This window comes from Penicilliopsis zonata, assembly GCF_001890105.1.
Source record: "Penicilliopsis zonata CBS 506.65 unplaced genomic scaffold ASPZOscaffold_5, whole genome shotgun sequence".
Taxonomy (NCBI): Eukaryota; Fungi; Ascomycota; class Eurotiomycetes; order Eurotiales; family Aspergillaceae; genus Penicilliopsis; species Penicilliopsis zonata.
The window spans coordinates 1,249,355-1,270,738 of record NW_019208915.1 but is presented as its reverse complement, the minus strand read 5'-3'; the positions used below and the strand labels follow the sequence as shown (position 1 = coordinate 1,270,738).

General features: G+C 50.7%; 9 protein-coding genes across 9 annotated transcripts; 4 read left to right on the top strand and 5 right to left on the bottom strand.

Annotated features, from left to right (window-relative positions):
• Positions 1-520: 520 nt before the first annotated feature.
• Positions 521-2,191, top strand: ASPZODRAFT_64328 (hypothetical protein; the record flags this gene model as incomplete). The annotated part of the gene is made up of 5 exons (XM_022729221.1): positions 521-747; positions 884-1,377; positions 1,454-1,544; positions 1,607-1,860; positions 1,941-2,191. The coding sequence occupies 5 exons, from the start codon at positions 521-523 to the stop codon at positions 2,189-2,191; spliced, it is 1,317 nt and encodes a 438-aa protein (XP_022582426.1).
• Positions 2,192-2,436: 245 nt separating this feature from the next.
• Positions 2,437-6,207, bottom strand: ASPZODRAFT_131520 (hypothetical protein). Its single transcript, XM_022722782.1, has 5 exons — positions 5,722-6,207; positions 4,743-4,881; positions 4,650-4,693; positions 3,779-4,593; positions 2,437-3,721 (listed from the first exon to the last, which is right to left on the bottom strand). The coding sequence occupies exons 1-5, from the start codon at positions 5,902-5,904 to the stop codon at positions 2,671-2,673; spliced, it is 2,232 nt and encodes a 743-aa protein (XP_022582425.1). The 5' UTR covers positions 5,905-6,207; the 3' UTR covers positions 2,437-2,670.
• On the top strand, positions 5,904-7,336 carry ASPZODRAFT_1808891 (hypothetical protein). The gene is made up of 2 exons (XM_022727152.1): positions 5,904-6,329; positions 6,429-7,336. The coding sequence occupies exons 1-2, from the start codon at positions 6,258-6,260 to the stop codon at positions 6,885-6,887; spliced, it is 531 nt and encodes a 176-aa protein (XP_022582424.1). The 5' UTR covers positions 5,904-6,257; the 3' UTR covers positions 6,888-7,336.
• A 215-nt stretch (positions 7,337-7,551) lies between these two features.
• ASPZODRAFT_141471 (hypothetical protein) lies at positions 7,552-8,700 on the bottom strand (the record flags this gene model as incomplete). The annotated part of the gene is made up of 5 exons (XM_022724755.1): positions 7,552-7,625; positions 7,699-7,746; positions 7,809-8,078; positions 8,156-8,535; positions 8,672-8,700. The coding sequence occupies 5 exons, from the start codon at positions 8,698-8,700 to the stop codon at positions 7,552-7,554; spliced, it is 801 nt and encodes a 266-aa protein (XP_022582423.1).
• Positions 8,701-8,857: 157 nt separating this feature from the next.
• ASPZODRAFT_131517 (hypothetical protein) lies at positions 8,858-12,530 on the bottom strand. The gene has a single exon (XM_022722781.1). It carries the CDS (start codon positions 12,460-12,462, stop codon positions 9,007-9,009), a length of 3,456 nt encoding a protein of 1,151 aa, XP_022582422.1. The 5' UTR covers positions 12,463-12,530; the 3' UTR covers positions 8,858-9,006.
• A 967-nt stretch (positions 12,531-13,497) lies between these two features.
• Positions 13,498-14,186, top strand: ASPZODRAFT_141469 (hypothetical protein; the record flags this gene model as incomplete). The annotated part of the gene is made up of 3 exons (XM_022724754.1): positions 13,498-13,618; positions 13,686-13,988; positions 14,047-14,186. 3 exons carry the CDS (start codon positions 13,498-13,500, stop codon positions 14,184-14,186), a joined length of 564 nt encoding a protein of 187 aa, XP_022582421.1.
• A 156-nt stretch (positions 14,187-14,342) lies between these two features.
• ASPZODRAFT_63441 (hypothetical protein) lies at positions 14,343-15,379 on the bottom strand (the record flags this gene model as incomplete). The annotated part of the gene is made up of 3 exons (XM_022729151.1): positions 14,343-14,953; positions 15,017-15,263; positions 15,314-15,379. The coding sequence occupies 3 exons, from the start codon at positions 15,377-15,379 to the stop codon at positions 14,343-14,345; spliced, it is 924 nt and encodes a 307-aa protein (XP_022582420.1).
• A 372-nt stretch (positions 15,380-15,751) lies between these two features.
• On the top strand, positions 15,752-16,642 carry ASPZODRAFT_131514 (hypothetical protein). The gene has a single exon (XM_022722780.1). It carries the CDS (start codon positions 15,764-15,766, stop codon positions 16,526-16,528), a length of 765 nt encoding a protein of 254 aa, XP_022582419.1. The 5' UTR covers positions 15,752-15,763; the 3' UTR covers positions 16,529-16,642.
• Positions 16,643-16,677: 35 nt separating this feature from the next.
• Positions 16,678-20,812, bottom strand: ASPZODRAFT_131513 (hypothetical protein). Its single transcript, XM_022722779.1, has 2 exons — positions 20,132-20,812; positions 16,678-20,052 (listed from the first exon to the last, which is right to left on the bottom strand). Exons 1-2 carry the CDS (start codon positions 20,326-20,328, stop codon positions 16,932-16,934), a joined length of 3,318 nt encoding a protein of 1,105 aa, XP_022582418.1. The 5' UTR covers positions 20,329-20,812; the 3' UTR covers positions 16,678-16,931.
• Between the last annotated feature and the right edge of the window lie 572 nt (positions 20,813-21,384).

Below are 21,384 nucleotides of genomic sequence, written 5' to 3'. Positions count from 1 at the left end.
TCTAGCAAAGAGTACATGACGTCATGCGCAAGGAGCTCATCGAGTCGTCGACAGACTGTTCCACAGCAGGAGATCGAAGCAGATCTCGGCTGGCGAGAGCCAGAATCGAGATCTATTAGTTCTCGGCCATGTATTGTGAGTGTAAATATTTGGCTAGTCTCGCTCTACATGGTGGGAAGCCAGGCAGGGAGGGATAGCACTCAAATGCCCAGTCTCTTCCTCGTACCCCCTCTCTCTGTGTCTGTCAACGTCTTCATTACACTGAATAAGTACCGTACTATCCGATTAGTGATAGGGGTGTATTCTGCTGCGTCTTGTTGTTTGCCGCTGAGGAGGAGATGCTGGCGAGGTTGGTGGAGAACCAAAGGGAGCTGCCACGCCTGCGCTCCGACCACAATGAACCCATACCTGACTGCTCGCTTCTTCTTCAGCATTAGCTGAACACGCCAGTATTAATTATCGAGAGGGTCGGCAAAGGCTAGCTAGAAATCGACACCTTCTGGCCCGAAAGCACAGCTCGATGAGTGACTTCCAGAAATCGTTTGCCAAGTCTCGTCTGGCCAAACTCCCGCCCGAAGCTCCCATTATCTTCGACGACGACAACGTCGAGGCAGAGGCATCGAGTTCGTATCCCACAGACGAGCAGAGCCACCACGATGACGATTCTTCGTCAGCGTCGTCTGTATCGTCTACAGGCACAATAATTCCCTCACTAACAAAACATCTATTCGCTAAAGCTGGCCTGGGGTGTGTAATGGTTTTCCCCTCCCCCTGCCCCTCCCCCTCACTGCGCTGTTATCGGTGGATCTAGGTGTAGAGGTAGAGAGAATATCAATTTGTGTTTTAACACTTAATTAACTCTCATTTGACTGTCCTAATCTAGGTCGAGCACATCACCCTCACAATGGACAGATTACTTCACCCAAGAACTATACCTCTCCGAGGATGTCCATGATACCCGCGTCACACACCATGTTTACCTCACCCCTCCGGCCGAGAAGTCTGCACCCCTCTTTGTCATGCACCATGGAGCAGGTTCCTCGGGTCTCTCGTTCGCGGTGTGCGCCGAGGAGATTCGAAAGATTCTCCCGAAAGCCGGTATACTCTCCCTGGATGCGCGCAATCATGGTAGCACCACTCTAAACAAGGTCAATGGTGGTGCAGGAGATCAAGCTGAGCTTGATCTCGGCCTGGAAACCTTGAGCCGCGATCTTGTCTTTGTAATAAAAGACACACAATCGAAGATGGGATGGGAGACTCTTCCGGATATAGTTCTGGTGGGACACAGCCTTGGAGGCGCAGTCATTACCGACGTCGCTAAGAAGGGAGAGCTTGGCTCCAAACTGCTGGCATATGCGGTCCTCGATGTCGTCGAAGGTTAGTTCACGAACGTACCTTGTTTTGACACCTTCAAACATGGAAAATCCCCTAATTGGTCTTGTTCTTGGCTTAGGGTCCGCTATGGATGCTCTCCAGAATATGGAAAGATACCTTTCAACGCGGCCCTCAAGGTTTCCCTCTATCGCCTCGGGCATTGAATGGCAGTAAGTTGTCCATTATGCAGTATCACTTTGGGTACGCCGTCCATTTAAAAAACGCATTGTAGCACCCGTTCTCGCACTATCCGAAATAGAACCTCAGCCAGAATCTCCGTACCATCTCTACTCCACAAGGAAGCTGAGCCCACTGACCCATCGAAGCCATGGGTGTGGCAGACAAACCTCGGTGCCACCAAGCCCTTCTGGGAGAATTGGTTTGTTGGCCTGAGTAGGAAATTTCTTGATGCTCGTGGTGGGAAACTGTTGCTTCTGGCGGGGACGGACCGGCTCGATAAGGAGCTAATGATCGGCCAAATGCAAGGTTCGTTCTATCTTTCTTCAACCTTTTGACTGTTCATTGGTTATGGTGTCACCGAGCTAAGTCTACTGGTATCCGGGCAGGCAAGTATCAGCTTCAGGTCCTTCCGGATGCTGGCCACTTCATCCATGAAGACCAACCGGCCAAGACAGCACAGATTCTGGTTGACTTCTACAAACGCAATGATCGAAGCACACTGGTACTGCCGCCCAAAGTCGCGGATATACAGGCTTCATCAGCCATGAAAAAAGGTCTGAACGGGGGGTTACCGAAGGGGGGTGCTGGTCAAAGTCAAGTATCAAGTCAAGGAGGCCTAGGCAGTCTCAAGGAATAGTCTGCTCTATAGAAAGAAAGACATTAGAAAAGGCGCCCTCTTCTCGGCTGTAAAGTCCGTGCCCTTTCGTAAATAAATGGCTCATCAAAATAGAAAGAACTTCATTGTATTGATCACATAGATACCTAATAAAACAAAATCAGATGGGGCATGATAGGTAGGCCATCAGAACCAAGCTCTCTTCCTTCCCAAGAGGAAAACGAAATTAATACAACGCAGAGCAGCCCCCGGAACACCATGAGGATCGATAATGATATAGATCCGATCCGTGCCCCAGACGCCGTCAGAAGATCGACATTACCGCCATGATTGCAGAGATATTCGCTAGTGCAATAAGTGAAACGGCGAAAAAAAAAAAGGAAGATAATTAGATAAAAACATCAGCTGAAAACTGTGGGTATCTCGTCCTACACTTCAGGCAGTAGTACAATCATTGCTTCAGCGTGAAGGAGCAGAGAAGGAGGAGATAAGAGGGCAGTTCAAGGAAGGTAAGCGCCTCCGGCGATAATGAGGTTCATATTGGTGAATTTGACCTTGTAGACGGGGCTCTTCTTGGTGGGAAAGGCACTGATCTGGTCGGGACTCACAACCACGTCTTTCCCCTTCTTCTTGCCGATTCCTGAAGTCGAGGTTTGTGCGCTCGCGGCCCCGGGGTTTCCAGCATCGATCTTGGTTCCGGCTCCGCCTTCACCGACGACTCGGCCCTGGGCAGGATCCTGGGCAGGGCCTGAAACGTCCCACACGCGAACCGTTCCATCGGCACCGCCAGATACCAACACATTTGATTCCACACTCCAGCTGAGCGACCAGATACCACCCTTCCCGTGGCCACGCATGCGTTTGAGGAGTCTCCCGGGGGCCAAGTCCCAAAGGATGATCGATCCTTGGTCATCAGCCGACGCCAAGATCTTTCCATTCCGGCTACACGAAAGTGCAGTGATATTTCCAGTATGTCCAGTGAACATGCGCACAGCATTGCCCGTTGTCACGGCCCACATTCTAACAGTGTGATCTGAACTTCCGGTGAAGATATAGGCTGAATTAGGATGGAAGCAGACACAGTCAACATCTTGGTCATGTCCGACAAAAATTCGCTGTTGGCGAATATGATCCGTTACCCAGAGGCGAGCAGTCTTGTCATGACCGCCAGAAACAAAGTAATGGCCATACGGACCCCATTTCAAATCCCAGACAGGGTGATCGTGGCCTTTATACACGACCATACACTGCCACAAATCAAGAGACCAGAGTCTAATGGTTTTGTCCGCAGAAGATGAGAGGAGCCAACGGGCATTTGTGGGTGCGATAGAATCATCCGTGCGCGTAGTGGAGGGGGCAAATGCCACCGCGTAGACAGGCCCTGAGTGTCCGATGAGCCGATGGGAGTTTGATGGCTGCTGCTGTTTACCATCCACATTATCATATGTCGAAGGAATCTTCTTGCCATCGACACTCCACACGCGAATATATGATTCCTGCATACCAGCAGCAACTAGCATATTATCATCAGAAAAGTCAAGACAGTTGACACTGGTTTCTATTAGCTGTGTACATGTATTCATCAATCATAACCAGAGAGCCACTCACCCATCATATGTATTATGGAAGGTGAACATGCAAACGCTCACAGCAGGACCAACACCACCAGTGCGGCCTTCGATGCGGAATCTGTCACGGTTTTCTTTCACCTTTTGAACTTCCATAGCTAAATCTCGCGCAGTTGCCGGTGGGTAAGGTATATCTGCGCGCGAGGGACCCTCCTCATCCTCTTCTTTCTTGATCATCTGTTCGAATTCTTGGACGAGAGTATTACGACCAAGCGCGGGGGGTTCCTTCTCATCGCTTTCGGCAAGCTCGCCCCTCACATCACTCTCGAGGGTTGGTTCCATAGCAAGCTTGCCAAGCTTTAGTCTGGGTAAAGTACCAGCCATGGCGGGATTATCACCAGTGTAGGCGGAGCCAGGGTGATGTCCAGGAATACCCTCGTCTTCAGCAGGCAAGAACTGATCCGACCCAGCCTGTCCAAGCATAGCAGCAAAGCTAAATCTATCATCCACGGCACGCTCTTTCGTGATAACCGTGCAAAAACTGCTTAAAATAGCGGACATGACTGACCCTCCCTCCTTCTGCTTGTTTTCCAAGAATTGTATCAGATTAGAGAAAGCAGGATTACTGAGAACGATACGATATTTGTTGCCTCGGTACAATTTGGCGACAGAATTATCCTGGACATGCTCCGGGAGGCTGATAGGCTCGAGGGCGCGGACGTCGTCTGTGTGTTCTGGAAGAAAGAGGTTTTTGTTTGTCTCAAAAAACTGTTTGGCATCGTGCATGTAGAACGAAGTAGCCATGTTGAGGAATGAGTAGACAAAAAGCGGCCACAGGACTCGTCTGAGTTCCGGCTATTGGTTTGTAAGTGGACAGAACAGTCACATTTACAGCCTGGGTTGTAATTTACCTTGTAAAGGTCCAGGTTGTCCTCCACCCAGACTTTCAATAGATCTAAAGAAAGTGTCAGGCCTTGTCTTCGATTACGAAAAATTCTACTTACCAAAGCCAAGTCTGTATTTGGGTCTAGCTTCCTCTCCAAGTGGTGGCAAGGGGCGACCATCAATCTCCTGGTTTGCTGATTCCATGCGCAGCATAGCTTCAGTTCGACTGTAGCCTTTCTTTGCAAGATAGTCGATGACCTGCATGAAGATAAATGTTAATATCAAGGTTCAACGAAAGTGAAGATGAGGAAATGGGGAAATGAAAAGCAACAGGATTAGCAAATATAAACGCAAAGGAGGATTCCACGGCAAGGCAAAGAAAAACCATGTGAAAGGAGTTTTGTATCGAGGAAATAGGAACCCTGGAAACAGCTTTCTGTCTAAGCCTCTCATCAAGACTAGGTCCTGATAATGCACCCTCAGCTTCCATTGTGGCTGACTGTCTGTGGAAAGTGCTGAAGGAGTGATTATATCAGGGAGTCAAAAAAAAATAAAGGAGGAGAAGCAGGTTTTATAAAAGAAAAGGTCACAAAAGTTCTTTCTGTTGAACAAGCACAGATACCTCATTTACCAGTGATGAATAGACATGCAAACATGCAAATATGCAAACATAACATATTAATGATGAAACATCAAGAGTAATATATGAGATGCAATCTGAGAGTTGCAGGATAGTTTTGATAGGACATCAAGCTGCCATAGAAGTCGCAGGAGAGGATTTTCTTGAGCTGAGCCAATTCCTATCCATTCAACCCCTTCTGGTTTGCCTGGCTATATTTCCGGGTAACGGGTTTCTGAAACATGATCGAATATTTTCTCTCAAGTCTAGACCAAGGATTCACTAGACAGTGTTCCGCCGTCTAGTGAATCGGAAGTGGAGGAAGTTCAAATAGAACACAGTCCAAATACTCGAGAGAAGAGTCCCAGGAATAGAATGCTTTCAACCAAAAAAGGTGCAACTTCGATTCAAATGAAAGGGATAACCCGTTGGGAAACAACGGGCAAAGGATCATATAGAGAGCACCTGACCATACGTACTATTTGATTAAGATTCTGCTGCGACATTGCGCTGCTTTGAGGTGGCTGGTGCGTTCCCTGTGGAGGAGCCCCAACAGGCGTTGTTGAAGCCATGGGTTGCTGTTGTTGCATGGGCATTGAACCGCCACCTGCAATATTGGCACTTCGAGGTGCTGGGCTGGGGGCCCCGCCTGGCGCAGACATGGCCCCTTCTGAGATGGTGGTGATAATTCTCAAAATAGAAACGAGGACAGGCTCCTAGACGATGATTCAAAGCTCGCCAGCAGTTCGGAATGAAGAAATGTGGGTATAGAGGATGGAGGTGCTTAGGTTGAAGGTGATCTGGAGGTTTCGAACCTCACTTTCTGATATTGAACTATCACCTTTCTGGTTTAGCGCATCTCCCTCCACAAGGCTCAAGCTCTCCGGCTTAACACGTGACATCACCTGCCTCTTCACAAGTTCATCGAAGCCTCTCACTTGTGGCTTTGTTAAACCCTTCACTGCGTGAAGATTGAGGCTAGGAAGCTCAAGTTCCCTAGGACAAGAGACTCAATATGAATCAATCACAGACTCCTCGAACCCTGACGTCTGCTGACCGCATCCGCCAGCTTAATGAGATCGACAAGGTAAGATCTCCCGTACTAGGAGAAGACGACGGATGTCGAAAATCGATCATGGTCGAAACCAACAAATCTCGGCCACTCACACGCTAACTCACTATCTAGGATGTCGCAAAGTTAATACAATCAGCGGGCCTTGCTGTCCAAGCCCTGACCAACGCCAAGTCAACGGACGAACCCTCCCCGCCGGACAGCTCCCTCGCATCACGCAAAACGCGGTTCAAGGAAGCAACCTCGGAATACTTTGCCCTCCTCTCATCCATCGATGTGAGATTACGCCGTCAGGTTTACGCGCTAGAAGAAGCGTCTATCCTCGCCCCGGAGCCAGCGGTCTCGACGAGAAGTGGTGACACAGCTGCCGCCTCGACGGGGACTGCTGCTGCGGCGGCCAATCCGCTAGACATCAGTTGGCTGAATAGCAGGAAAAATACAGTTGGGAAGGATAAGGAGGCCGAACTGTGGGAGTCGGCGAGAGAGTTCATTGAGAATTTCGATAAGCGACCGGGTACAGATGCGCCTGCAGTAAAGAGTGAGAATCTCGACCAGAAAATGGAAGTCGATTGAATCGACCACGCCGTCTAGATGGGCCTACTCAAGTGCCTGAAATCAAAGAGTCCATCTTTACTATCTTCGGGGAGGTTTCCCCACCCCAGACTGGCTGAGGTCTCGCCGGCGGTTCCTTAGCAGGCCGCAAGCTACGTATTGTCCAAGTCAGGGAGAGTACATGACAATTATCCTATGTGCACATCAGAGACGACAAGAGATAAAGCATGCAGCATTGTAGGACACGATGATTAATTGGACTCGAGTCCACGATCCGGACTAAGAATCGAGACAGTTCTCGCATACCGTCCGTATCGGTTTCTGGATGCGGACCAGCCAAGATCAAAGTGTATTTATCGCAATCTCAGTGGAAGCAGTTGGAGGAGATCTTATAGATTTTTTTCATTGAAGAATTGTCAATGGAATAGCCTCCTATAGAAGTCAAGTCCGCAATATATACGACTCTTTTCTTCTCATCTCCTATAAGACATGCTTCATGACGAGAAAAAGGAAACCATGTATGTACTATTGTAAAGTGCTCTGTATACGAAGCGGAAGCACCAGGGACTATTGCACAGGCGTCTCCCTGCAGCTCTTTAAGATCACAAACCGCTCAAAGTGAACAAACGAGAGCAATAACAAGGTCAAAGCAGTAGGAAAGATTCCAGAATTCTATACCGACCGACTACCTTTGCATGCTCATGATCATCTCCCGGTGTGTCGCTCTATCTCTGTTCGTCTCAGATAGAGAGGCAAGGCCTAAGCGTCATTGATTAGCACCGAACGAAAAGAAAGTAGCAGAGGAAGAAGGGGGTGGGGGGAGAACTCTTACTTCTGAGCTCACCCACAACATCCTTAGCCTTTCCAAAATAGACTTCCTCTGTATCATCAAATTAGTCGGTCTAGCCATAAATCATCTTCAGGGCCAATCGGTCATCTTACGCAGAAGGTTCCTCATCTTCAATTCCATGTCCTCGACCAGCCTGCCGACATTGGCGACGTGGCTGGCGTCCGACTCAACGGGCAGATCAGCCTCTACCTGGCGAGTCATGTTACCGCTCAAGTCCAGCTCGCCCAGTGAGCTGCTCTCGCTGGCAAGATGGAGGATCACAGTGCTTGTCAGTTTATAGTGGGACATGCGTGCACGGTCCGTCGCTTCAAACACGTGGATGCTATCCCACGCCCCGGAGCTCTTCGAACCCGGCGTCACCCCTAGCCGATGAATCAGTATCATAAAGTGTTGACCAGTTTTGCATTGGAATAAGAAGGCGGGGGATTTAATTGCCTACCCTTCTTCAACAAGACAACACCGGCGAATCCATCATCCAAATCCCAGAAATAAACGCTGCCCGTTCCACCCTCGTAGTATAGCTCACGGTAGACATCGAAGGCCTCGTTAGCCGCAACCTCAAGCTTGCGCACCCGCTCGCTTGGAACCGTTCCATCCTCGATCGGCGGGTCGAATTCATTGCTCCAGGGTGACCGGTAGCTGTCACCGTCACGGTTGTAGTCGCAGAGCAGGTAGTCACGGTTGGTCTTCGCGCAGCGGCGGACCTCGAGGGGCTGGTCGACCGAGGCGAGAAGATCTTCCGTCAGATCGGGAACAAGGCTGGTGATCGCCTGAAGATTTTGCTTGGTATCGCGGGGGTTCAGGCGGCGCAGGAGGTCACTGTCGATTAGATTGTTATGGTCAGCCTTTCCCAAGCGGGGTTGAAATAGCCAGGAACTCGATGTGAGGATGCAAGTGAATTGGACACTCAAGGCGGTTTTTCATCACTGCTTCAAAGGGCCATGTGTATACTCACAGCGCGCTGTCAAATTGGGCGTCAGCCATGTTGGTGTTGGTTGCTGTACAATTAAAAACTGATTGTTGTGGTCTCTTTGAGGGGAACCTCTCTTGCGGAGTTACGTAGGGGACCAGAGGTGCGTGGGCGGATGGGGCTGACGGCGTGGCATATTTAGGGTCTACGTTTGATGAGAGACAGAAAGTCCTTAAAACCGTCATATCGTCATTTCTCATGTAATATTTACTCGTTGCCAAAAAGAATTATAAGTTAATCCGAAATTTGGTGTAGCTTTCCAAAAAAAGAAAAAAAACCAGATCTACCTGTCCATATCCTTCGATGCCTGCTGACCAGCCTCAGTAATCGCTATCATCTTCGATCACTGCCCTCTTGACCCGTAATGGTTTCTCTGCAAGGTTTCCTTCCATCAATGTGGTTATATCTGGAAGGCTTTCAAGGTCATCTATCCCACTGACTTGGGAGTTATAGAAAGGTTGCATCTCTAGACCCTCCAAAGGCTGCAGAGATAAATCACGGACATAGCTAATCCCTTCGCCTGATATAGCCTTCACGGGCGAGAGAACGGCCTTCTGGGGGCGATTGACCGTTGCTGGCTTAGGGGTCTTGGGTCGGGCGCCTTTTGTTTTCTTGGCTTTGTTGTCGTCAAGAATCAATGACTGATTCTTGGGTCTCCGGCCCTCTAGCGCTAAAACTTGCTTGTAGCGGTTGTCACAGTTGGCGTCGGTCTGGTTCATTTTCTGAAGGGTGTTGATGATCCGTTGCGTCAATGAGCCATGTTTAACGATCTTCGTTGGTCTCGAGACAAGTTGCAAGCGAGGGAAGGCATCGTTCCGGGGATGCTGTATGAATTGGGGCGAGGTGCCTCCGACGTTCTGATAGCGACGCTCCAGCTCCTCCTGCTGTGTTGGGGTGAGGAGGACGTCCTCAAGGCTCGGTATATCAACTGGCACTGGTATTGGCGTTCTCGATCTCTTGATTTCTTTCGGCTTTTCGACATTCTTGGTCTTCTTGCTCGTGCCTGTCAGTCGTGATGCTTTCGTGAAGCCTGTCTCAACGTCGTCGGGCATATGAAACTTCTTCGGAGGTCGTTTTGGCGCGCGTCTCCGCTTCTTTGGCTCAGGCAAGCCTTCCTGCTGGGAGTTCTCGGGTGGGATCTCGATCTCCCTTTTGTCGGCCTCCGGTTTGATACCGGCAGGTAATATTCGAGGAGATATGTCGGTATGAAAGGTAAAGCGAGAGCCACTGGCAATCATCTGCTGCATCTTCTCATAGTTATCTTTTGCCTTCATGTAGGAGTCTTCTTCTTTGCCCTTCATAAGCAGCAAGGTAATATTCCCTGCTCTCTTACGGCCTGTACGGCCCATCCGTTGCAGCATTCGGATTGGCGAAGCAGAGGAGTCGTAGCACACGATCAGATCAACCTCTCCGATGTCTAGACCTTCTTCACCAATGGACGTTGCAACAATGGTGTTGTAGGTTCCCTTCTTGAACTTCTCCACTATAGCCAACTGTTTTTTCTGATCCATGCCCTCCGACCCTTTGGCGCTGCTCTGACCGACAAATACATGCGGTCGAATCATGGGCTCGTACCTCTTAAGCACTCTCGTCACCTCTTCTGCGCTGTCTCGAAAATGCACAAAGATCATTATCCTGGTTTTGGAATCAGTCTGGCCATTTTCAGTTGCCGTCCCCTCGCCTCTATCCAAAAAATGATTCAGAACTACAGATTTGAGGTACTCCAATTTCGGGTGACCAATGAACTCGGGATGCTTAGTCCAAGTCTGGAGATGATTGACTAGTTTTTTGAAACTCTCGTCTTGCACGATCTGGCGTTGGTACTTGCCGTTTTTGGGGCCTTCGCCTGTGCCAGACTGGAAATGAACAAGGTGTCGGTAGAAGGGTGTAATGCCATGGTATTTCAGAAGATCGATTGCATGTGCCAAGCTGGCAAGCACGGTGAAAATAGAATTCAGCTTGGCTTTTAGGCCCATATTCGCATTCCTACCCGGATCAGACGCCATCCACTGCTGTCTTGCTTTGGTGAGGCCAAAAGCAGTGAGCGCCATAGGGTCTCGACCCCAATACGCATTGAGATTGCGGAGTTGGTCGACAAGGGGCTGGAGAGTTGAGGAGAAAAGGTCCATGCACAGGGTCATTTCTTCTGAGTTCTCAAATGTTTCGATTTCAATGTTTCGACTGTGAACGTACTCTCTAATATCCAAAGACTGTTCGGTACGGATCTCAACCTTTGCAATATCCAACCCATCAATGACTGCCTGAACCGATTCAACGGTCGACCCCGGGGTTGCTGTCAGGGCAAGCACACGGAAACTCTGGTTGAATCGTCGAAGGAATTTAACCACCTCGACATAGGCATATCCTCCGGTTGCGCGGTGTGCCTCGTCGACGACCAGGAGAACGATGCGTTTCGGATCCGCAATCCCAGTCTTTAGATCATTGATCAATGTTTGAGGTGTCATGAAGAAGACACGCTTTTGCTGCCACTCCTCAGCACGTATTCCCGGCGCTGCTTCTCCAGTGAGCATAGTCGTCTGGGACCGCGGTATCCCAGCGATTCCAAAACATGCAGAAATCTGCTGGGCAACCAGTGGTTTCGTGGGCGCCACGAATATAATCTGCGCATTCTTTGTCCACCGGTACCAGTTGAGCATTATAGTTGCTGCAATGAAGGTTTTACCAAGACCAGTGGGCAAAGCCACCAGCAGATTGTGATAGAGCCCCCTTTGCGCAATGTTGAACTGGTAATCCCTAGTTTTCCCCAGATTTGTCGGATATACCCAAGTTTTTATGGCTTCGTCATTCAGCTTGTGGTGGGTAGGCGGCTCTTCTTTATTGGGAGGAGAGCAATTCTGGGTTGCCCACTGCGACATACCACCAGATGCCCGAGAACTCATACCGAATAACGTTGTCTGGCGGAGGTTCTGTTGCGTACTCGGTGCTCTTGCCGCTCTAGAAGCACTCGGCATTGAAGGCGTGATGCCATTCCCTGTCCGCGGTGGCGTAAGGCATGGAGACGAATCAAATGCATCTTCAGGTATATCGTCGAAGTTAAATGAAACATCTTCCGAGCATAGTTTCGGTGCAGTAGTAGGCAGTGCTGTAGGGCGTTGTGAGGACCGTCCGTTTGATTTGGTGCTCATATGCGGCTGTTCGTTCTCGAAGGAATCCAAGGACGCAGCGATCGCTGCCCTGAGTTCGTCTTCATCATATCCATAATTTTCCACTTTATGATTTCCGCCGTGCGCGCTTCTACCAGCTCCATTCGTCTGGTTGTTAATGATGGGCTCCAGCTCCGGCGTCGCCACCAGCTCTGGCGCTGGTTCTGGTTCTGGTTTCTTCCATCGAGGCCCCCGTATTCTCTCCGGGCTCGAAGGCGGCTGTGTCAACTGGGTGACAAAGATGTTTTCCTGGACATTGAGATTTTTCGGAACAAAACTTTTGTATTTCGAGCCCAGTTCTTTGTCCGACGTTTGATGCGGGGACGGCAATGAATCACAGTCAAAGGACTCACTCGAGTCGGATCCGACGGATGCCTCCTCGTCGAAAAAACCGCGTACCCCCTTCCTTCGTTTGGAAGAGGAGGACTCTCCGCCATCTTCTTTGTGGTTCGCTCCTAAACGACGGCGCTTCGCTGGTCTCGGGGAGTCTTGGTCGTCGTTCTCGTCAAAAGGAGCGCCGGGGTTGTGAGACACTGACGAATCGTTGTCCTCTTGGTTATCGGAACCGTCCTCAAAGTAATTGAACGAGAGGTCCTCGTCAAAATCAGACATTTTGAGTACGTCAAGTGTGAGCCCTCACGGGCCAGAGCTCCGGTGGTGGGCGTCTAAATCGAATGCAGACTTGTTCCCTTCTATTTACGACTTCTACTATTACGACACTCGCTCGCGGTGACGCGTCGCGGTCGCGAAATCATGTGACTTGTCCCGATCAATTTACTTATTTGACCGTGTTATCACTCACACATCCCAGCAGAGGCCAGGTACTAACTAGACCACAGCAGTTTATGAGTATGTTCAAGCTCAATAAGATGGTCCTTAATATCTTCTGTTCAACTGATGATCTATTGGTGCAGAATCAATACCTCAAGACGGCGATATGATGCTCTATGGCGAACCGTCGTCCTCGGTTCAGTGTCTGAAGAGCTCTAGATTCAACCAGTCTTCTTATTGTGTAGCAGAATCAAATGCACCAAATTGATTAGGGGCGTTGGAACATCTCATACGACTTATATAACACAATAGCAATAAGGTCTCAAATAAGATATGTTATAAAGGCGACTCCTTGCGCGGAAGCAGGTACCGGGTCAAGTCACCAAACGCTCAAGTCAGCTGCTTATCCCTTGCTCTTCCAAGGCAGTGTTGATTACAGTATGTGACATAGGCTTCCATAGCTCGTGAATGTTTTATCGATAACACTCTGGATCCGAGCAGACTGGCTGATCTCCGCCCTGTAGGCTTGACTGGAGGCCAACTTCCTATTAATACAGTAGGAAGGAAACATGTCGAGAGATTCGATATGGAACTTGCCAATCCTACACGTTTCCAGCAACAACCTATTGGCGATCAGCACATCTAGAAACAATCGAAGAGAAATAGAAACCCCCTCTGGATCCCCTTGACTGGTCCAAATGGCTCAGATCACCCTTAACATTCCAAGGGGTGGACTCTGTTTGTTTTGATGGACACAAGTCGCTTCGCCCCTTCTTATGCTGCTGGCCAGCTCCAATTCTTTCTCTATTCTATAATCACCATTTTTTGTCTTTTACAAACGTTTCTCTAGCAGAAAAGTGACTCTCATATCACAGAATGAAGTTCAATCTCATTGCCCTCGCCTCGCTGGCTGCCCTGGCCGTTGCCCAGGATGCTACCACCTCCGGAGCCACTTCGACTTCATCGTTGTCTCCCGAGGCGTCTTGCGCTGCCAAGTGTAAGTATCTCCTGGATTTTTCCTCCATCGTCATAGAAAACGACCCTATTCTGATCGGTGGGAATAGGTGACAACGACGTCTGCTGCACCGCTCAGTGCTACCATGTCCCCTGCCCGAATGGCGAGATGGCGAACAACACAAACCAATGTGTCGCTGCTTGCCCTCAGGGCAGCGGTACCCCCAGCGACACGCAGAAGTATATCGACTGTCAGTCGCGCTGCTTCGCGTCGGACTTCTTCCCCGCGACGGAGCCTGGAGCCAAGAGCACGGCCACGGCTACTGACGCCGGCACTGCCACCGCAGTGGTGAAAGATACCTCTGCCACTGCCACTGGCAACGGCAAATCGGAGAAGGATTCCGCCTCTACGAGTAAGTTTGTGTGAAGTGTTGTCAAAGCGTTCGCATCATAATCTAACATGAATTACAGGCTCCGACTCTTCGTCCAGCACCGCTACCAGCACTGCTTCTAGCTCAAGCACCTCCCAGACCGGCGCTGCCAGCCAGGTTCAGCTGGGTGCTTCTGCAGCTGGTCTGTTTGGCTTGGTCCTGGCTGCGTTTGTTCTGTGATGGCAGCACTTGGAATATCGGGGAATACTTGACGGGGAAACCTCCATACCTGTATTTTATCAGTTATACCTAATGCTATCTCGAGTGTAGAATGACGATATGTTGTTTTTGTTGAAATCTAATTCCAATAAACCCGAATACTGGTAGAACAGATCGTCAGAATCCCTCTCCAACCTGCACATCCTCACCACCACCATACCACAACCTCCCGCGTCGAATAACCAGCCCTCTCTCCTGTCCCAGCTTCCACTCTCCTCCAGCAGGAATACTGCCGTCTGCCTGTGGCCAGTACTCCTCCTGCAACTTGCGGTTGAGGTCGTTGATCTTCTCAATGACCAACTTCACCTTGCTGTGATCGACTTGGTTATCCTCCGTGGTAAACCCGTTCTGAGTAATGAATCGGGCGATCGTGATATGTGCCGAGGGGACGCTGTATCTCGACTCCACGCGCACGCCAGCCTTGCGAACCAGATCGAATATATCCCGCCGGAGATCGTGGTAGGTGTACCCATCAGCAGTGTCATCGCCACTGCCTCCTTCTCCCGCCGCAGGAACAAAGCTGAGCGCCATTGCAGAAGCGTCAAAGCTGATCATGGGTTTCACGACCCGACAGCGATGAGCCAGCGCGTAATTGGCAATCTCCGACGTAGAGACGGTCTTCGATGTTTCCAAAATAGTGACCAGGTTCTGGATTTGCTCTTCTGTCAGGGAATGCGCCGCTTCGAGAATCGTCATATGAAGACAGTCGTTCGGCATGGTCCACAGCGCTGCAAAGAGCCACCGTTAATACTAATATATCATGATGATTTGACAGAAAAGATGCTTCTTACTCGGCGCAACAATCTGCAATTCCCGCTGGATCATGGCAATCATCTCCCGGATCACAGCTGTAGGTCGTGCCCAGAAGACCAGACAGTTGCGAGGATCAACAAACCCCTCTTCTCTATGGGGACCCTCCATCCGCATCAACACGGTGTCGAGCTTCCATCCGGCGAAGTGGTCGGTATCCAGGATCTGGGCGGTTTGTGCGGCGTTTCTGCCATTCCGATGGGTTTCGTAGCGAGACTGCAATTGAGCCTATATATATTATTAGTACTTGTCTTCCTCACTGTCGATATATAACATACCGGATCATTGTTTGTTTCCGTGATCAACGGCTGGAACGGATTGTCGACTTTGATGTCTTGAGACATTTTGAGTAGCTGTAGAGATACTAGCAAGTACAATGAACAATTCAAGGAATATACAGAGTTCTCCTTCTTAAATACCTTCATAAAACCAAGACTTCCGCAGTCAAGCAACGTAAAGCATTCTATTAATAGGATAGACGAAACACTGGGCCGCCACAGGCGTTCGGCAAAGTATGAACTTTTAATTTATGGATTTTACGAGTGTGATGAATAGCTTCATCTTCTTCTAAGTATATTCTAACAGAGATCTGCCTACATATAGTGTATCTAAGCGTCGTCATACGGAATCGAGTCATCTATATAAATGGCAATATTTATCCCCACAAAGTTTAATAATATTCGAATATCCATTGGTCATAACACAACAATCTACTTCCTACCTATTATATGTCTACCTTATACCACAGATATCAAAGAACAGACGAAGCACGAAGGAAAATGAGTCAAGATCCCAAACAACTCATCGAATGCATGGCCTCCTTCGTGACAGCCTGCATGGGCAACCACGACCCCTCGCACAACCCAGCCCACGTCCACCGCGTGGTCTCGCTGGCGCAGAGCATTCTGCGCGCAGAACAGAGCCTGTTCCCCGAGAAGAAATATGACTCTACCGTCGTGACGCTGGCTGCTCTCCTCCACGACATAGGAGATCGGAAGTACCTTTCGAACGTGACGGGATTTGGATCCGATGCGTCGGTCCAACTCAACCCCAACAAAATGGTCGAACACGTCCTGCTAAAGCATGGCGCGGATCCCCTTCTCGCCGAACGGGTCCAAACCATCGTCTCGCACGTCTCGTTTACGACCGAGTGTGCTGATCCGGACCGGGTCGCGAGGCTGATCGCAACAGAAGGGGAACACGGCTACGCAGAGCTCGCCATCGTCCAGGACGCAGATCGCCTCGACGCCCTGGGTGCTATCGGCATCGGGCGGACTTTTACCTTCTTAGGTGCCCAGGGCCGCAAGATGGTCCCCGAGGGGGGCGTGTGGGAGATGGACAACTCCATCCGGCACTTTGGAGAGAAGCTGGAGCGGCTGGAGGGCATGATGAAGACGCAGACCGGGAGGGAGATGGCCAAGCTTCGCACGGATCGGTTGCGACAGTTTCGCGGGTGGTGGGAGGAGGAGATGGATTTGGCGAGAGAATCATGATAGTACCTTTTATCAATTACGATTTGCAGTAATAAAAGAACCAATCTGTCCTAGTATAGCTACTAGTAGTCTTATTTATGTATTATCGCCACCGTCTATCAATTTGCCCTGCCTTCCTTCCACTGAGCGACGTAGTCAAATATCAAGAAGAAAAAAAAAAAAAAAAAAAAAAAAAAAAAAAACCTCTGCGGGAGCACCAGTATCATCGATAGACAAGAAGTATAACAGCAATCTATGTCAACAATGGCATGTCAATAATAATGCCTATGCATGTGAATGAATGAATGGTATATTGCAAAGTCGAGAGAGAGGGTCAAGAATCCAACTGGAAAGTGCGCCATCCCAACGCCCAATTGAGCAAACTTCTAAAAGGGAGGGGAAAAAAAAAAATAAGAATTCAAAACTAGACGCGATCGCGAGCAAAATCGAGGACCTCGCAGTCATTCTCGAAGAAACCGTCGTCGATGTCAGCTTGAGCCGAGGGAGAAAACCGGGCGGAGCTTCGCTTCTTCCGCCGTGTCGTAATGACAACCTCCTCAACGTTGCTGGTGCTATTTCCAAGACTGATGAGATTCTCCATCTCCCCGAACCCGGCATCCGGGCTGTGGTGATCTCCTTCATCATCGGTAGGACTGAACGGGCGAACGTGGATCTTAGACATGGCGATCTCCCCACCAAAGACCCACTGCTCGGAGGGAGGATCGTGGTCGACTGAGCGATGGGATTCGCTACTGGATGAGAGCACATGGAGGCTCACCCTCTGATCGGTATGAAATGGCTGGAAAGGGGCATTGGTTTCAATCTCCGCCTGAGAAAGCGGCTGACACCTTGTCTTGGCTGCAGCAGACGGATGCTGGATTGATGACGGCAAGGCCAAAGATGCACTCACAGTCGTGTGTGGATTGAAGGTAGAGATATGCATGGGTCCACAGCTGCTCTGCATATAAGCCGGCAGCTTGATTTCTGCGCCCTTGGTACCAATGACAGAGTGATACAATCGGGATCTCTGGTTGGAAACCGTGTACACAACCGAGTACATCCTGAAGAACCCTTGGTCCACCAGGCCAAGAAATACCTGGCCTTTGCTGCTAAACCAAGTTACCCGCGACACAGCTGGGTCTCGCGACAGCCCAGACAGGTGAAGTCGGTTCTCACCGACGTGCCGGAGTGTGTTCATCGTCCCAGCGGCTGCGCCCACTGATTTGCTTAGACCCGCAGCCACGGCTTTGCCGCCGCGGACTCCAGCTGCAGACGTGATCCCAAACCCACCCACACTAGGGAAGGCACTGCCTGTCGATGGAGCTCGGCCTCGGACAGCAGCAATGATGGGCTGAGTCGTGCCACCCATCAGCTTGATTGCCGCCGAAAGTGGGTTGGGTGAGTTCGTCCGCTCCGACACCTCATCCGTAGGCGTATCGATAGTGTGTGGCTTGCGAACTATAGGTCTCGATCGACGAAATGGAGGCCACTGGAAAGCACTTCTCGGCATGTCAAAGACATGCACAGTTCCCTTCCGGGTGATGATCGCGAGTCGGTCACCAAGAGGAGCAGTCCAGATAACATCCACGATGGTGGACGTTGTCAGACGTGCATAGCGAGCGACCTGGCGTACATTCGGACCGGGTGCCGAGGATTCATCTGCAGTAATGAAAGCTCCCGTTCGGCAGTGCTTCGATTGCATGAGATCCCAGACATATTGAACATCGCCCTTTCTGCTCGCTGTAAGGAGCATAAGACCGCTTGGAGAGAAAGACAAAAAACTGCACCCATTGGGGGCTTGAAAGGAAACAACAGGATTGATGAATGCGTTCTTTGCCTCGGCTCCATCTTCCAGTTTCCTCAGGTCAATGATGGACACAAGATCGGGCTCAACAGGCGAGGCAGCTTGGGTGTCCTGCGCGTGAGTTGGGGGAAAAGGGCTGTAACCTTGCTGTGACATATCAGGTGCGTACGAGGGGCGTCGGAAGGCCGTGCTCTGGCTTTGCGGCTGGTCTTTATTCCAGTAGTTATTCCAGGCTTGAAGTCCCTGGTCCCCCATCCAGCGAGCCCCCCGCACAAGCTCCTGGGTCACGCCACGAGCCATCTTGTTGAAGAAACTTTCCCCTTCTCCAAGGTCGGTTGTGCAAGTCACCGCTGGCCGGGATGGTGGGCTACGCGTCTCCAGCCCATAAATCTTTCCATGGACCAGGGATGCTGGCACGCTGCCATGAAGTGAGGCTCGATACGTTGCAGACGGAGGCACAGTGGCAAGCCATCTTCCCCTCAGAGATAGAATTGGATTCTCTGACCCGCGAGCGCTGTTGGGCGAATCATTCTGGGAGCCATCGGGATCCGTAGAGCTGGATGAGGTGGAATACCGGCGAGATTCTCGAGACTGTATACTGGTCCAAGTCTTCCCGAGACAACGATACACGTTGGAAGCGGAAGAAGGGGAAATGCCATATATGTATACCTCACCACTGACACCTGATGCCAAGACCAGATGGTTGCTGCTGGCATAGAACTTCAGATTCCCTACTGGAGGTGGCGCAAACACAGGCATTCCGGGGATGTTCTCATAGCAAGGAACGGGCTTGCTGGTGAAGAGAGTTGTGATGTGTCCTCCAGTCCGTAATGAGTATATCTCGGCTCTTGTTTGGTAATAAACCGCGTCATCCGATACCTTGTCTAGGGGTGCGCCTCTTATGGAAGGAGCCTCATTATTTTCTGAGCCAGCAGATGAGGGGGCTCCCCCTCCGACTTCATTCCGAGCACAAGGTCCATGGATGACAACAGCGACATGAGGCGTAGACGATGAAAGAGGGCCGTCAAGAACGCCCCAGTCTAAAATTTTGGCCTCGACGACACGACCGTTAAGACCAGAGAGCTGTCCGATAGGCCGGGTCTTGCGGTCTTCAATGGCGAGCACTTCCAAGCCACCGTCAGTGCCGGTGAGAAGAACGCTTCCGCCCATTCTTGAGGTCTTGAAAGAAGAACTTGAGATCCTGTCGAAAGCGCAAAACGAGTAGGCTTCCTCTGCGGCCGTCCGATTCGGGGCAGAGATAAGGGGAAGGTCGATCTCAGGAGCCCCGTGAAAATGCGCCTGCGGCATATGAGGCAGAGGAATCGGGTTCTGGTATGGGCTGTTGAGCGAACGGCTCTTCTGACGGTCCGTAGACTGCTGCCTTGACAGGCCAGAGCTCAAGTAGCCATTCCCGTAGCTCAAGGGCCTCGCTCTCCGGGCCGGCGGTGATGAAGCCGACGATGGATGGCTGAAGCCACCAGCTCGCTCCACATGACTAGGCAGACTAAACGGTGACCCGTTGGCAAAGTCGCTATCGATGGGATCACACGGAGGGCTCTTCCCAAAAGGTATGGACTTGGTCCAGGTATCCGTACGATAGGCGGTATCGCTCTCTTGTGTCACTCCCAACGACCCAAGCGCACCCAACACGGGCGAACCAAGCGCGTTATCCATGGGGATATTGAAAGAAGGATTCGGGCATGAAGACGGCTCCGGTTTCAAAGGGGGCTCGGGCTCGAGTCTAGACATCCAGACCAAGTCAGCGTCATCAGACCATTCATCTCTGGAGGGTGTGGCCCGGATTCATCAAAGCAACTTACAGATCTTCATGCTGTGGTCTGACAGCCTGCTTGGCCGCTTTATCCTTTCCCTTTGATTCTTTCTTCCCTTTCTTCTTGCTTTTCCCGGTTGACTCATGCTCTGGATTCGGCCGGTTCGGGTCCTGGGAAAGGGGACTCTGGTCGGCAAAGGACTGGCTGTTCTGGTAGGAAGGTTCGTCAGAAGCTGCCGGGGGCATTCAAATGGCTCTGCACGGAACAAGCCTCCGAGAGGCAAAGTCAGAAGCAGGAGGCCGGACCGTCCTCGAGACTTGTCACGAAGCCTCAGGAACGGGTGGCACCAGTAGAGAGAGACGACTACACGTCGTCTTTGTCGATGACAGGCGGGTCTCTGTCACGCAAACTGTTCCAAGCCGAGATGCACTCGACTTGAAAATCTTCGATGAGACCACCAGCGGACCGTAGATGAGACGAAAGGACCACACTGGAGAGACTGAGGCGTCCAGCGTCCAGGGAAGCGTATCTAGCGCTTTCACCGCGGGAGAGACGCGCGGAGCTTCTGTGTAAGCCTGACAGACGCGATAGCAGAGCTTGTCTGCCAGACTAAGTTAAATACAGAGGAGCGTACGGTCGTACGATTTAATTTGAAAACTCTAGAGAGAAGAAAGTGTGATGTTTGGCAGCGTTGTTGTTGTGATTGTTGTTTAGGGGTCCTTGCAAGAGAGAGGGGGGGCGGGTGGGGGAGGGGAAGCGCGGCGGGATCAGGTCAGGAGCATCGATCCGTCCGTCGACGACAGCTCCAGGCATACAGATTACGGTACGGACTCAAGAGACCAGGTTTTTCCTTTCAGCAGCGGGTCTAGCGAGCGCCATGTCTCCTGCGACCATCCCATGACTCACCTACGGACCATGAACCAGTTTCCCTGGGGATAAGGCCGATCAGATCAAACGCGGCTTCCAGCGGACTGAGCTGAGCCACCGCCGAACCCCTTGAGGAATGATGGAGCCTGCATGAGGGGTACGGTAGGTACCTAACGGAGTACCTCCTAGCCTTTACCTAGGTAGTTACCTCACAGAACATCCGGAGTACCTAGGTAACTACCTAGTTAACTGCATAGTACATAGTACGACTGCTTTGCTGAGGACTGTGGCAAACACTGCAAACAACTACGTCCATATTCACGTGATGGCTCTGTTCCGTGGACAGAGGACGTTGCGCATACATTGATCTGGTGGTTTCCGACTCTACCCGCGCGGTCACTCGCTCAAAGATGAGTGTAAACTCTGTATTTCAT

Bases quoted from the DNA above. Each gene is read 5' to 3' on its own strand.
- ASPZODRAFT_131520 (XM_022722782.1), bottom strand. From the start codon at position 5,904: ATGTCTGCGCCAGGCGGGGCCCCCAGCCCAGCACCTCGAAGTGCCAAT. The intron at 4,882-5,721 runs GTACGTATGGTC...ATCTTCATGCAG, and splicing joins AGCAGAATCTTAATCAAATA to GTCATCGACTATCTTGCAAA. The intron at 3,722-3,778 runs GTGAGTGGCTCT...AATAGAAACCAG, and splicing joins TTCCATAATACATATGATGG to TGTCAACTGTCTTGACTTTT.
- ASPZODRAFT_1808891 (XM_022727152.1), top strand. From the start codon at position 6,258: ATGAATCAATCACAGACTCCTCGAACCCTGACGTCTGCTGACCGCATC. The intron at 6,330-6,428 runs GTAAGATCTCCC...CTCACTATCTAG, and splicing joins AGCTTAATGAGATCGACAAG to GATGTCGCAAAGTTAATACA.
- ASPZODRAFT_131517 (XM_022722781.1), bottom strand. From the start codon at position 12,462: ATGTCTGATTTTGACGAGGACCTCTCGTTCAATTACTTTGAGGACGGT.
- ASPZODRAFT_131514 (XM_022722780.1), top strand. From the start codon at position 15,764: ATGTCTACCTTATACCACAGATATCAAAGAACAGACGAAGCACGAAGG.
- ASPZODRAFT_131513 (XM_022722779.1), bottom strand. From the start codon at position 20,328: ATGCCCCCGGCAGCTTCTGACGAACCTTCCTACCAGAACAGCCAGTCC. The intron at 20,053-20,131 runs GTAAGTTGCTTT...CTGGATGTCTAG, and splicing joins AGACCACAGCATGAAGATCT to ACTCGAGCCCGAGCCCCCTT.